General features: G+C 45.7%; 1 protein-coding gene across 16 annotated transcripts in view; it reads right to left on the bottom strand.

Annotated features, from left to right (window-relative positions):
* DNM1L (dynamin 1 like) overlaps nt 1-3,667 on the bottom strand; it is a 64,744-nt gene extending 61,077 nt beyond the window's left edge. For 10 of the 16 annotated variants that reach the window (XM_063672614.1, XM_063672616.1, XM_054442572.2 and 7 more), the window contains exon 1: nt 3,397-3,606. In XM_063672614.1, coding sequence (XP_063528684.1) covers nt 3,397-3,498 — 102 coding nt within the window. In that variant the 5' untranslated portion in view covers nt 3,499-3,606. Of the gene's footprint in view, nt 1-3,396 lie in introns of all 16 variants that reach the window. The other 6 variants (XM_063672610.1, XM_063672611.1, XM_054442570.2 and 3 more) reach the window with 5 other exon arrangements.
* Nucleotides 3,668-14,993: the final 11,326 nt, after the last annotated feature.

The following is a 14,993-nucleotide window of genomic DNA, read 5'->3' as shown; positions in this document are numbered from 1 at the left end:
CTAGAAAAAAATAAAAGCAATTTATTTAGCTAACACATAAAACCTGTGAATGATTGATGGCTGTAAACATGATTCCCTCACCTCCACTCCTCCAAGTCCCTAGCCCCCAAATGAGTGTTACTTGAGCATTTCATAAAACCAAAGTTTAAAACATTTAGGGGTCAGCAATGGTTGCCTGGGAAGTGATATATTAGAGCAAGAATGCCACCAAAGTCAGCATGATACTGGATGGTAGTATGCCATAGATTCAACCTCCCCTAATTTTCCTGCTTTTTCCAGTATCATACATTTTAAAATCCAATGATTCACTAATATATTTTTCAAATTAGGATCTAGGAACCATCTGTATCAGAATCACCTATGGTCCCTCACCCACCCCAGGCTTATAAAATCAAAATCTCTGGGGATAGGATCCAGGAAACTTATTTTCGAAGTGATTCTTAGGCCAGGCGGGGTGGCTCACACCTGTAATCCCAGCACTTTGGGAGGCTGAGACGGGTGGATCACCTGAGGTCGGGAGTTCGATACCAGCCTGACCAACATGGAGAAACTCTGTCTCTACTAAAAATACAAAATTAGCCGGGCGTGGTGGTACATGCCTGTAATCCCAGCTATGCAGGAGGCTGAGGCAGGAGAATCACTTGAAGCGGGAGGCGGAGGTTGCAGTGAGCCAAGATCATGGCATTGCACTCTAGCCTGGGCAACAAGAGCGAAACTCCGTCTCAAAAAAAAAAAAAATACCAAAGTGATTCTTAATACACACTCAAGTCTGAGAATCACTGTTCCAAAAAGTTCAACAAGATAGAAACTGAAGCCATTTAAGGTATGGATAATATGTAGGATAGAGACTACACTTGAAGTTGTTTTTTAATTTTTTTTTTAAGAGACAGGGTCTCACTCTGTCGCCCAGGCTGGAGTGCCATCGCAGAATCATAGCTCACTGCAGCCTCAAACTCCTAGACTCAGGTAATCTTCCCAAGTAGCTGGGACTACCAGCACACACTACACACCATAGCACCTGGCTAATTTATACCTGTATTCTGAAGACACAATTACTGCCGATAGGTTTACTAGGCAGAACTAAGTACAGAACACTTATATGTCTGGAACTCACTCACTACAACTACTTCATTAAATATAAATGTGAGGTATACATATACGTTACACAACACCAAAGAGTAAAAATGGCAGACATCACAAAGTAATGGTATACTAGTATTCAAACCAAGAAGAGATTCTTGTTTCCCCAACACACTACAGAAAAGGCGGGGGCAGGGGGGGCGTTGTGGGGAGAAAATAGTTTCTATTCTCTCTCGCTCTTTCTGCTGGGGTGCAGTGACACGCACTCCTGCATGCACCACAGCCTCAACCTCCCAGGCTCAGGTGATCCTCCCACCTCAGCCTGCAGAGTAACTGAGACTACAGGTTTGCGCCACCACGCCCAGCTAATTTTCATATTTTTTGTAGAGATGGAGTTTCCCCACGTTGCCCAGGCTGGTCTTGAACTCCTGGACTTAAGTGATCTGCCTACCTCGGATAATTTCTATTCTGTATTTCTTCTGTACTTGAGTAAAAGACTGATTATCAGCTAATAAGAACTTAGATGGAAATAACCCTCATTAAATCAAGTAGAAAAACTGACCCCTTGAGAAATTTCAAACATCCACATGCAAATATAGCATATAACTGCCAGTACTAGGATGGTTTTTGCACATGTTAATGGCTTTCAGAAGGATGGGATCTTTACTTTTCTCTCCTGCTACTCTGTATTTTGCCAACAGGTTTACTGACCAAAATAAACTCTATTTTGTGTAAAAAGAAAAAAACAACTTATTGATTTTAAACTGTTTATGCTGACACACTATTTCCCTAATTCTTTTACTTCCTCATGCTTAAAAAGCACTGAGACTCTCTTTTAAAAGTATATGGAAAGTTTCTAGTGTGCAGCTAGGAGACACTTCTGAATCACTTACTATCAAAGACTTAATTTATATTACCTCTAACTTTTTACAAAAACAGGTTAGTTTTGATGACAAAGGTCCCAGTGTTTTAAAACATTGTGGTTAGAGTGAGCAATATTTATTCAAAATATTTACAGAGCACTTACTATATGTCCCAGACTGAACAAAATTATGTTCAATAAAAAATAATCCTTGTAATTTGTTTGATGCTTCTGAGTCTCCAAACATTACAAATATTGTTACAAATACTAGAATACGTAGGCAAGATTGAGCAGAATCTTTCCCAATCCTATCGCAGACCAAGGAAATGTGTTTCTAAAACAATTTCTATTGCTTCAACTATTTAAAAGCCAAAAAAAAAAACAAAACAAACGAGTACAGGGTGTCTATAGTTTCCAGTGCTTGGATAGCCACTAATACTTTGAACATTAAGTTCCTTCTCATAGTACTTATACCCTATACTATGTACCTCATGGAAAATGATGGGGAAACCGTTACCTTCTCAATAGAAAAGATACTATTAAGAAATGAAGGCACTTAAAATCAATATACTAATTTCTAAAATCCGTTTCTCTGAACTCTAATAGAAGTCCTATGATTCCTAGGTCAATAAAAGCAGCAGGCACAGAAAAGGAAAATTATACTTCTCCTCTGTCACTCTAGAAATAACATTTACTTCCTCAACATTTCTGCTTCAAAAAAAATGAGTTAGCTATGAGAAGACCGGAGAAACTGATGCCCAATTTAGGTCACGATCACAAAACTGTGGAAGACAAAAACCACAGCCTACGCAGAAAAATCGGACATTTCTTCCCAACACCCGCAGAACTCTAGATACACGTTTTGTTTTTGTTTTTTTTAAATGCTGCTTCGGCGTTCTCGAAACCCAGTGGAATTACACTGCAGGAAAACACTGGCGCTCACGCACCGTAGCGTCTCTCAGCCTCAACAGCGCGATTCCAAAACTAACTCCGCAGTCCCTGGGCAAGGCAAGGAGGGAAATAAAACACCCGTCTCACGAAAGCCAACCGTGATGGGAACAGCCAGCCCACCGAGCTCAGCGAGACCCGAGTGCCCCGCGCGTCCCCCAGGTGCCCTTGGAGGCAGCGGCACGCGGACGAGGCCGCGCCCGGTCCCAGCGGACTCTAGTTCCGCCCGCCGGCCCCATCCTTCCCTCTCCTGTCCCCGGGACCCGCCGGGCTAGCCAGGCCCGCCGCCGCGCCGGCTCCGCCCCTGGCCGGGCCCCGGATTCTCCGCCTTGATGCAACGCTGCCCCGGGAGGGCGGGTGCGGCAGAGCCCGGAGAGCCCTGGAGACCCCAGCAAGGCCCTCCTCCCACAGGCCCCAAAGGCTGGCGCGGGAGTGGGCACTGCCGCAGCACCAACCAGGCCTGCGGCTGGGGTCTGGCCCGAGCGAACGCCGCCTGCTGCTCTCACCTGCGTTCCCACTACGACGATTTGAGGCAGCTGGATGATGTCGGCGCCCACCGTGTTGAAGACGTCCTGGAGCTTGTTAATGACAGGAATTAGCGCCTCCATGACTCTGAAAACACGGGGCCCCAGTGCCCGCCGGCCACGGCAATGAATGGGGCCAGGGCCCAGAGTTCGCCTCCTTCCTCCTCTCCTCCGCCCTCTCCTCGGAAGCCGGCACCCATTGGACCGGGCCCGCCGGCTACCTGCCCCCTCCCGGCAGGCCATGCGCTGCGAGGGAGGTGGAGAGGAGCAAGGCCTGCTGGGAGTTGTAGTTCTGGCGCGGAGGAACGCTAGTGCCCACAGCTTCCAGGAGGCTGCGCGGCACCGGCGGGCCCTTTCCTGGGACTGGGATGCTGCGCGGGCTCTGGTCAAAGGCTAGGAGCAGGCCGGGAGCGCAGGAGGAAAGCCATAAATTTATGCCTGTCCTCAAGGCACGATGGATGTGACAGTGCCGGGTGTGAATATGTGTTAAGCACAATGATGTGTCTCTTAATTATCCAGTGTCACTTCCTTTTATTTATTTTTAATTTATTTTTTATTTTTTTATTTTTTTGAGACGGAGTCTCGCTCTGTCGCCCAGGCTGGAGTGCAGTGGCGCGATCTCGGCTCACTGCAACCTCCGCCTCCCAGGTTCACGCCATTCTCCTGCCTCAGCCTCCGGAGTAGCTGGGACTACAGGCACCCACCACCACACCCGGCTAATTTTTTGTATTTTTAGTAGAGACGGGGTTTCACTGTGTTTTTTCCAGGATGGTCTCGATCTCCTGACCTAGTGATCCACCCGCCTCGGCCTCCCAAAGTGTTGGGATTACAGGCGTGAGCAGTGTCACTTCCTTATGAAGACACTTTCTCTAGAAGGACGGGTTGGAAAGGCTTAAAGAAGAGCTTATGGCCGCAGACAACCAAACTGGGTGCAAAAAAATCTGTACACTTATAGGAGAATGTGTGGGGTGTTATTTTGCAAAAATACAAAAACCAGCCCAGGTTAGACTACGCGGGTTCTCCAGGGGTTTTGTAAAAAAACAAACAAACAAAACGTGTGTTCAGGACAGAGCGCGGTGTAATCCCAGCACTTTAGGAAGCGGAAGCAGGAGGATCGCTTGAGCCGGGAGTTCAAGACCAGCCTGGTCAACATAGTGAGACCTCATCTCTACCAAAAAAAATAAATAAATAAATAAAAAAGCAGGGGTCGGAGCAGCGGGGGACGGTGTTCATGAAAAAATCTTAGCGTATTGGAGTTTTACAGGGGAAGAGCTGGGCATTTATTATCGATATTATGTATAAACATTTATTTGCTGTAGCCTGATTCCTGGCAAAGTAGACATCTGATAATTGCCTTACTCGCTCTTTGCTCATACTGTTCTTTTTTTTTTTTTTTTTTGAGACAGAGTCTGACTCTGTCGCCCAGGCTGGAATGCAGTGGCGCAATCTTGGCTCACTGCAGCCTCCTCCTCCCAGGTTGAAGCGATTCTTCTGCCTCAGCCCCCCGAGTAGCTGGTATTACAGTCACCCGCCACCACCCTGGGAAAATTTTTGTATTTTTAGTAGAGATGAGTGGGGGCGGGATTTCACCATGTTAGCCAGGCTGGTCTCGAACTCCTGACCTCAAGTGATCCATCCGTCTTGGCCTCCCACAGTCCTGGGATTACAGGCCTGAGCCACCATGCCCGGCCCATACTGTTATATTTCTAAATGTTGTTTTTCTTTTTAGACAGATAGTATCCCTCCTCTACTCCAAACCTCCAAAGGTAAAAGTAAACCTCAAAGTAAAAAGGTGACATTTGAGTAAACAATTAAAACAGGTGAGGAGAGGCCAGGCACAGTGGCTCACGCCTGTAATCCCAGCACTTTGGGAGGCCAAGGTAGGCGGATCACTTGAGGTCAGGAGTTCAAGACCAGCCTGACCAACATGGAGAAACCCTGTCTCTACTAAAAATACAAAAATTAGCCGGGCGTGGTGGTGCATGCCTGTAATCCCAGCTACTCAGGAGGCTGAGGCAGGAGACAGGCAGATCACTTGAGGTCAGGAGTTCGAGGCCAGCCTGGGCAACATGGCAAAACCCAGTCTCTACAAAAAATACAAAAAAATTAGATTGCCTGTCATGGTGGCGCATACCTGTGGCCCCAACTACTTGGGAGGCTGCAGTAGGAGGATCACCTGAGCCTGGGAGGTGGGGACTGCAGTGAACTGTGGAGCCACCACACTCCAGCCTAGGTGACAGAGTGAGGCCCTGTGTCAAAAAAAAAAAAAAAAAGAAAGAAAAGAAAAGAAAACATAATAAGAGCACTTTTTCCAGTCTGAGCGAGAGGATAGAGGTTCGAGAAAGACTTCCTAGAAGTTACTAAATTTAATCTCCATGATTAACTCCACCAGCAGTAGTGGAAGTTGTGCACTACACAACTCCAGTGGGTGCCATTCACCTGCTTAGCTGTACACAATGGCTGAGGGGAACATGCTTGATTTGTTCAGCAGGACAAATGGCAGGTGCTTAATAAATATTTGTGAACAAATGGATGAAGTAAGCCAAGACCTAAAGATCCATTAGTGGTGTTTTGGCATCTTGACAGGTTTTGTGAACATCTTCTCTTTGATTATTTAAAAAAAAAAAATTTCAGAGATAAAATAAGACAAAAATTTCAGAACTCCAAAAAACAGTTTTATTCCAAGTCTCGACTTTCTACCAAAGATAATATTACATAATAGTCAGATATTACCCACTTTGCTTCTCACCCCTCTGTTGATGGAGCTTTTGTTTTCTCCTAAAGAAAACAGAAGGCCAGGCACAGTGGCTCATGCCTGTAATCCCAGCACTTCAGGAGGCCAAGGTGGGCGGATCACCTGAGGTCGGGAGTTCAAGACCAGCCTGACCAACATGGAGAAACCCCATCTCTACTAAAAATACAAAAATTAGCTGGGCGTGATGGTGCATGCCTGTAATCCCAGCTACTCAGGAGGCTGAGGCAGGAGAATTGCTTGAACCCAGGAGGCAGAGGTTGCAGTGAGCCCAGATCGCACCATTGCATTCCAGCCTTGGCAACAAGAGCAAAACTCCGTCTCAAAAAAAAAAAAAAAAAAGAGCCGGGTGCAGTGGCTCACGCCTGTAATCCCAGCACTTTGGAAGGCCGAGGCGGGCGGATCACCTGAGGTCAGGAGTTCAAGACCAGCCTGACCAACATGGTGAAACCCCATCTCTACTTAAAATACAAAAAAAAAAAATTAGCCTGGTGTTGTGCGCGTGCCTGTAATCCCAGCTACTCGGGAGGCTGAGGCAGGAGAATCGCTTGAACCCGGGAGGCAGAGGTTATAGTGAGCCGAGATCACGCCACTGCACTCCAGCCTAGGCAACAAGAGCAAAACTCCGTCTCAAAAAAAAAAAAAAAAAAAAGAAAAAGAAAAGAGAAAATTGCGAGCAGTCTCTACTCCTTCTAACAAGAAAAGACAGACAAAAAAATATGGAGTAGGCTCGTGGTAAAACTTCATGGGCATAATCAGTAACTGCTTTAAAGGACTGAGGTGCCTTGGGGCAAAAGTGATAGAACTATAACTGTTTTTTATAGTTTTTATAGTCTTTTCCTATTTGCTAATGACCAAATTAGAAGAGCAAGCTTACATATATTCCAGAAAGTAAAATATAATGGATGCTGCATGCCACTATATGTTTTCATTTAAATTATAAATTACCTCTTGGGATGGAACATCCAGAGTCTTTTATTAACATACATCTTTTTCTAGAAGGAAAAATGATCATGTGACCAGTGCTCAGAAGTCTTCCTATCACTACCACCACCAATCAGGCTTAAGTAGGATTGTCCAGTGGCTGTCTAGACTCTAGAACACTGAGTTAATCTGGCACAGAGGCAAAGAAACAGGAAATGATAAAGACTTGAAAGTGGCCCCAATGTGGTAACTTAAAAAAAAAAAAAAAGCATAAGGCAGGATACTCTGTGCACAGTGTTTCACCAGAGGGAAAAGAAAAACCAGTTTGGGGCTGGGCACATTGGCTCACACCTGTAATCCCAGCACTTTGGGAGGCCAAGGTGGGTGGATCACTTGAGGTCAGGAGTTCGAGACCAGCTTGGCCAAAATGGCAAAACCCCGTGTCTACTAAAAATACAAAAATTAGCCGGGCATGGTGGCATGTGTCTGTAGTCCCAGCTACTCGGAAGGCTGAGGCAGAAGAATCGCTTGAACCCGGGAGGCGGAGGTTGCAGTGAACCAAGATCGAACCACTGCAGCCTGGACAACAAAACCAAAACTCCAACTAAAAAAAAAAAAAAAAAAGAAGAAGAAGAAAACAAAACCAATTTGGGTTTTCATGTTTTAAGTTCAGAACACTCTTGTTTGTGGGAAATCAATTTAACCAGTAAGTGGCTAAATGGATTTCCCACAAAAAAGAGTCTTTGCGCATCTAAGAATAATGTGTTCTTCAGTGGCTTCCTGTGGGAATCACATTAAACCATTATCGGATATTGTCTCAAAAGGTCTTTAAAAAAACCTCTTCTCGGCCAGGTGCGGTGCCTCACACCTGTAATCCCAGCACTTTGGGAGGCCGAGGTGGGTGGATCGCAAGGTCAGGAGATGGAGATCATCCTGGCTAACACGGTGAAACCCCATCTCTACTAAAAATAAAAAAATTAGTCAGGCGTGGTGGCACACGCCTGTAGTCCTAGGTACTGGGGAGGCTGAGGCAGAAGAATTGCTTGAACCTGGGAGGCGGAGGTTGCAGCAAGTCAAGATCGCGCCACTGCACTACAGCCTGGGCGACAGAGTGAGACTCCATCTCAAAAAAAAAAAACAAAAAAAAAACACCTCTTCTCCTGCAACCATCCCTCTCTCACCATAGCTTTATGATTTAGGCGGGATAGCTTAATTGCAAGTGACAGAAATTTAACTCTGAACTAACTTGCCTCAAAAATGACTGGAACGGCTGGGCGCAGTGGCTCTAGCCTGTAATCCAAGCACTTTGGGAGACCGAGATGGGCGGATCACTTGGGGTCAGGAGTTCAAGACCAGCCTGGCCAACATGGTGAAACCTCGTCTCTACTAAAAACACAAAAATTAGCTGGGGGTGGTGGTGAGAGCCTGTAATCCCAGCTACTTGGGAGGCTGAGGCAGGAGAATTGCTTGAACCCGGGAGGCGGAGGTTTCAGTGAGCCCAAATCACATCACCGCACTCCAGCCTGGGTGACAGAGCGACACTCCTCCTCAAAAAAAAAAATGACTGGAACTAGGAGCTTAGGCAGAATCAGAGCTCTACGTCTTATCACTACATCATCTATTTCATTCTCTCATGCCGTTTACTCCTGTGGAATGAGGTGAGTGTGCTGTTGGGGAGGCTGTAGGGGATCTCATTCAGCAAGCTGTCTCACAGCAGATGGGGCAGAGAGAACTGGGGAGGAACTGAAACCTGGGACCCTGGTTTCTGCCTTGCTTCTCTAGCATATTAGTTCCCTATTGCTGCCTTAACAAATTACCACAAATTTAGTGGCTTAAAACAACAAAAATGTGGCCGGGCACGTTGGCTCATGCCTGTAATCCCAGCACTTTGGGAGGCCAAGGCGGGCGGATCATGAGTTCAGGAGATTGAGACCATCCTGGCTAACATGGTGAAACGCTGTCTCTAGTAAAAATACAAAAAATTAACTGGGCGTGGTGGCAGGCGCCTGTAGTCCCAGCTACTCGGGAAGCCGAGGCAGGAGAATGGCATGAACCCGGGAGGCAGAGTTTGCAGTGAGCCAAGATCACGCCACTGCACTCCAGCCTGGGTGACAGAGCGAGACTCCATCTCAAAAAAAAGTATTGTTTTACAGTTCTATAGTTCAGTAGTCTCACACAGGTCTCACTGGACTAAAATCAAGGTGTCACCAGGGCTGCAAACCCTCCTAAAGCCTCTAGCAGGGAATCCACCTCCTTGCCTTTTCTAGGGGCCTCCTGCATTCCTTGCTGGTTACCTCCTTCCAACCTCTTCAAAGCCAGCAATGTTGTATCTCTTTAACTCTTCTGCTGTCATCAGGCCTCTGACCCCCAGAAAAGCTTCTCTGTGTTTAAGAGCCCATCATTAGATTGACCAACCGGGACAACCCAGGATAATATCCCTGTCTCAAGGCCTGTACCCTTAATCACATCTACAGAGTTTCTCCTGAGACATAAAGTTCACAGGCTCCAGGGATTAGGACATGGACTTATTGGAAGGGCCTACTGCACCTGGTTAAGATGATTGGTCTAGGGATGGACCTGCAGGATCATTTAGAATCCTTCTCTGAGAATTTCCTAACCTGAATTTGAACAAAAATATTTTCTCTCTCTGGTTATAGAACTGTAAGCATGTGAGTCAGTGTCTCCAGAGATCATGTTTCCTATCTCATGGAATAAATTGGTTTGCAAGAATAAACTTCTTTATTCACCTTGAAGAACTTCCCCAAATTCAGTAACTTCCCCATATATATATACACACACATATATATATACACACATATATATACACATATATATACACATACATATACACATATATATACACACACACACACACACACACACACATATATATATATATATATATTTGAGACGGAGTCTTGCTCTATCGCCCAGGCTGGAGTGCAGTGGCGCAATCTCGGCTCACTGCAAGCTCCGCCTCCTGGGTTCACGCCATTCTCCTACCTCAGCCTCCTGAGTAGCTGGGACTACAGGCGCCCACCACCACACCCGGCTAATTTTTTGTATTTTTAGTAGAGATGGGGTTTCACCGTGTTAGCCAGGATGGTCTCAATTTATTGACCTTGTGATCTGCCCGCCTCGGCCTCCCAAAGTGCTGGGATTACAGGTATGAGCAACTGCGCCCAGCCAACTTCCCCATATTTTTAAATGTACATGTGCTGTACAGCACATAATATCAGAATTCTAATACCCATAGTTAACCATACGAATTTCTCCATTTTTCCTTGTTGCCCTTTTCACACAATACTATTGAACTATTATTTAAGTGCTTATTGTATGTGAGGCACTATACTAAGCATTTTATCAGAGCCTCATGAAGTAGGTTTAGAGATTAGAAACGGAGGCTCCAGGGATTGAAGTGAAGTGGTAAATTTACACAGCTAGTATGTGGCAGAGATGGGATGAAAAAGGGCTTTTTGGCAAACCCCCCCTTTTTTTTTCTTTTTTTTTGAAACAGAGTCTCACTCTGTCGCCCAGGCTGGAGCTCAGTGGCGCGATCTCAGCTCACTGCAACCTCTGCCTCCCAGGTTCAAGCAAATCTCCTGTCTCAGCCTCCCCATTAGCTGGGACTACAAGTGCACACCACCTTGCCAGGCTAATTTTTGTATTTTTAGTACAGACTGGGTTTCACCATATTGGTCAGGTTGGTCTCGAACTCCTGACCTCAGGTGATCCACTCGCCTCGGCCTCCCAAAGTGCTGGGATTACAGGTGTGAGCCACCATGCCCGGCGGCAAACTCTCAACCTCTACACATTCTGCCTCGTGTATTCATTCCTTTCTTCATTAATTCAACACATATTGATGAAGTACTTGTTAGGCATATTGATCTTAGCCAGGCAGTATATTTTGCTGGAGAGTAGGGAGGAACTGTGGATATGGTGCTAACATGCCCTCCCCCTTCACCAATAGTGAGCTCACGAAGGGCAGGAGTGATTATCTTATTTAGCTGGGTTCCCCTACCTACTACCTGGTATGAAGCTTGTTACATAATATTAGTCTACTGGATATGGGGTTTTCTTTTCTTTTTTATTTGGAAAATCTGGACTAACAAGGATTTAAGCAGCTCTGAATTGATATAATTGCAACCAGGATTGGCAATCAAATCTCGCCAACACATATGAGTCTGGCTTGGCATAGGACTCCTCATTAGAATAGATGCCAAGTTACTTAGCTAGGGAGTAGCCTGGCTTTGTTCTAACTTAAAATCCCGAATTAGAGGAAGTTTATTTTGGATTAAATTAATAACTGGAAATTAATCGACCTTGGAAAAGGTCAGACTATTTTTATCGCATGTGTCCAATATCATTTTATGCCAACATTTTGATCATCAATCACAGCCAAGCTGCCAGTATCTGCACCTTCAAATCATAGCAGTTAGTGGGGATCTAATGTTAATATAAAATATACAGCTCTGTTGGGGAAGCCTCTTTGTCATATTTTGGAAACTGCCCGTGTTTTGCAAAGATGATAAAGTAAACAGCTTTAATCAATTTGCTACTCCCTAGGCCTCAAGCTTAACACCTACTTTGTTAGCAGGTGCAGGAAATTGTTTGCAGATGGTGGAATTGGCCAGATGGCTCAGAAGCCAGAAATTGAATCTGGTGAGATACTGATGGACCATGAGAGGGCAGTGTGACAACACAATTAAGAGCAGTTAACGACAAAATAACTTGGGAGTTGAGATACGGTCCTGATTTCTTCCCTTTGCTCCACACCCACACCCCACTAGAACGTAGCCCTTCTTTTTATCCTCCTACCATCAAAACGTGTGGCATATTTTAGAAACGATTTGAGATAATAGAGTTATTTTATTTATATTTATGTATTTATTTTTGAGATCAAGTCTCGCTCTGTAGCCCAGGCTGGAGTGCAGTGGCACGATCTCAGCTCACTGCAACCTCTGCCTCCTGGGTTCAAGAGATTCTCCCACCTCAGCCTCCCAAGTAGCTGGGATTACAATAGGCGTGGGCCACTACGCCAGCTAATTTTTGTATTTTGTTTATTTATTTTTTTGAGAGACAGAGTTTCGCTCTCGTTGCCCAGGCTAGAGTGCAATGGCGCGATCTCAGCTCACCGCAACCTCTGCCTCCTGGGTTCAAGTGATTCTCCTGCCTCAGCCTCCCGAGTAGTTGGGATTACGGGTATGCACCACCACGCCCGACTAATTTTGGATTTTTTTTAGTAGAGACGGGGTTTCTCCATGTTGGTTAGGCTGGTCTCGAACTCCTGACCTCAGGTGATCCACCCTGAGGTGTTAGCTAGACATCCAAAGTGCTGGGATTACAGGTGTGAGCCACTGCGCCCGGCTGTATTTTCAGTAGAGACAGGGTTTCGCCATGTTGGCCAGGCTGGTCTCAAACTCCTGACCTCAGGTGATCCACCCATCTTGGCCTCTGAAAGTGCTGGGATTACAGGCATGAGCCACCACGCCCAGCAATAGTTATTTTACATTACAGCAGTGACAACTGAAAATTATGTTAGACGTTCCTGCATTTAAACTACTTCACCTGCCCCATTTCTCAAGCCTTCTCGTTAGCCTCTTTTCTTTATAACTCTACTCCAGGTTCTCAAATGTTGTTTGACATTCTTAGAAGCTTTTCATATCTCCCTTCTCTGTTTTTCTGTTTTTTGTCTCCCTCACACAAACTCAATTTGCTCATATTTTATGGTGAAGAGAAATTTCGCTTTTAGCCCTTGGTTAGCTACTACCTTTGCAGATCTAAAGGCTCCCTAGTACACTATGACAAACAAAAGGGACATCTACTCTGGGTTGCAAGATCATGGGAAGCATGACGTGGTTCTGGACTTAATGGTTCTGATGATATTTTCCTGATTCTCAGATAACAGTCGAGAAAAAGAGATCCCGAGAGCCAGCTGTCGCTTATGATAAATATACAGTAACTTCTGGTGTACTGATTTTGTGACATTGTTCGAGAAGTAATTCCTGGATGTCTAACTAACACCTGTTTTTCCCAGGCACTCTAACAGATTTATAAGCATCTAATTTCCCATATTAAATATCTTTTGGGCCAGGTGTGTTGGCTCACGCCTGTAATCCCAGCACTTTGGGAGGCCGAAGCAGGCAGATCACTTGAGGCCAGGAGTTCAAGACCAGCCTGGCAACATGGCAACACCCCGTGCCTACTAAAAATACAAAAATTAGTTGGGCATAATGCTGCACGGCTGTAGCTCCAGCTACTCGAGAGGCTGAGGTGGGACAATCGCTTGAACCCAGGAGGCAGAGGTTGCAGTGAGCCGAGATCACGCCACTGCACTGCAGCCTGAGCAACCAAGCAAGACTGTCAAATGAATGAATGAATGAATGAATGAATGAATCTCTTTCTGCATAAACTTAGGGGTGGAATATATTTGTTTCCTGGGGCTGCTGTAACAAAGTACCACAGACTGGTTGGTTTAGAACAGCAGATATGTATTGTCTCACAGTTCTGGAAGCTAGAAGTCCAAGACCAAGGTTCCCAAGGATTGGTTCCTACTGTAAGACACAATGAATTTCTCTGAGTTTCTCTTCAAAAATTTAGACTACTAACTTCCTTGTCTTTCGTTCTCAAACTCAACTTTCCTGTTCCTCCTTGCCCCAGTTACTGTAAAACAGCCTACCCCCTTCCTATCAGCTCTAATCGATAACTCACATCTGTTCCCTTGGTTACCTGCACCCATCTAATGTTCCCCCAAAACTGCGCGTCTCATGCACTCCACCTCTGTACCTCACGTCCCCCTCCCCTTCTATATTTAAAAATATATATACAAGTAGCCAATCAAGTCAGCTCAGATTGTGCAGTCCAACCCCAGCCCATGGGGTAGGGACACAGAAGTAAAGATTGCATTAAAGATAGAAAAAAACCCTGGTCCCCTTTGTTCTCTGTACCCTTACGATCTTGATTGACGCAGGTAGCACCCTTCTGCAGAAGTAAATTGCCTTGCTGAGATAATTAAACTTTTGCCTAAGTGCTAGTTTTACTTCACTGCACCAAGCATTTATTCCTAGAACATTTTTACATCCAACACTACTGAGGGCTGTAAGGGAGAATCTGTCATGCCTCTCTTCTAGCAGTTAGCACTTGGTGACTCCAAGCATTTAATGGCTTGTAGCAGCATAACTCCAGTCTCTGCCTCTATCTTCACATGGCATCTTCTTTGTGTGTTTGTGTGTGTGTGTGTGTGTGTGTTTGAGACGGAGTTTCACTCTTGTCACCCAGGCTGGAGTGCTATGGCGTGATCTCGGCTCACTGCAACCTCCACCTCCCAGGTTCAAACAATTCTCCTGCCTCAGCCTCCTGAGTAGCTGGAATTACAGGCACCTGCCACCAAGTCCAGCTAATTTTTGTATTTTTTTAGTAGAGACGGGGTTTCACCATGTTGGCCAAGATGGTCTCAAACTCCTGACCTCCTGATCTGCCTGCCTTGGCCTCCCAAAGTACTGGAATTACAGACATGAGCCACCGTGTCCGGCCTCTTCTTCCTGTGTGTGTTCACATCATCTCCATATCCAGATTTCCTTCTTTTTTTTTTTTTTTTTTTTTTTTGAGACGGAGTCTCACTCTGTTGCCCAGGCTGGAATGCAGTGGCGTGATCTCAGCTCACTGCAAGCTCCACCTCCCGGGTTCACGCCATTCTCCTGCCTCAGCCTCCCAAGTAGCTGGGACTACAGGTGCCTGCCACCACACCCAGCTAATTTTTTTGTATTTTTTTAGTAGAGACGGGGTTTCACCATGTTAGCCAGGATGATCTCAATCTCCTGACCTCGTGATCCACCCGCCTCATCCTCCCAAAGTGCTGGGATTACAGGCGTGAGCCACCACGCCCAGCCTCTTCCGCTTCTTA

The sequence above is a fragment of the Pongo pygmaeus genome, chromosome 10, assembly GCF_028885625.2.
Source record: "Pongo pygmaeus isolate AG05252 chromosome 10, NHGRI_mPonPyg2-v2.0_pri, whole genome shotgun sequence".
Lineage (NCBI taxonomy): Eukaryota > Metazoa > Chordata > Mammalia > Primates > Hominidae > Pongo > Pongo pygmaeus.
Note: the sequence above shows the minus strand (reverse complement) of the source record. Positions and strands in the feature narration are given on the sequence as shown.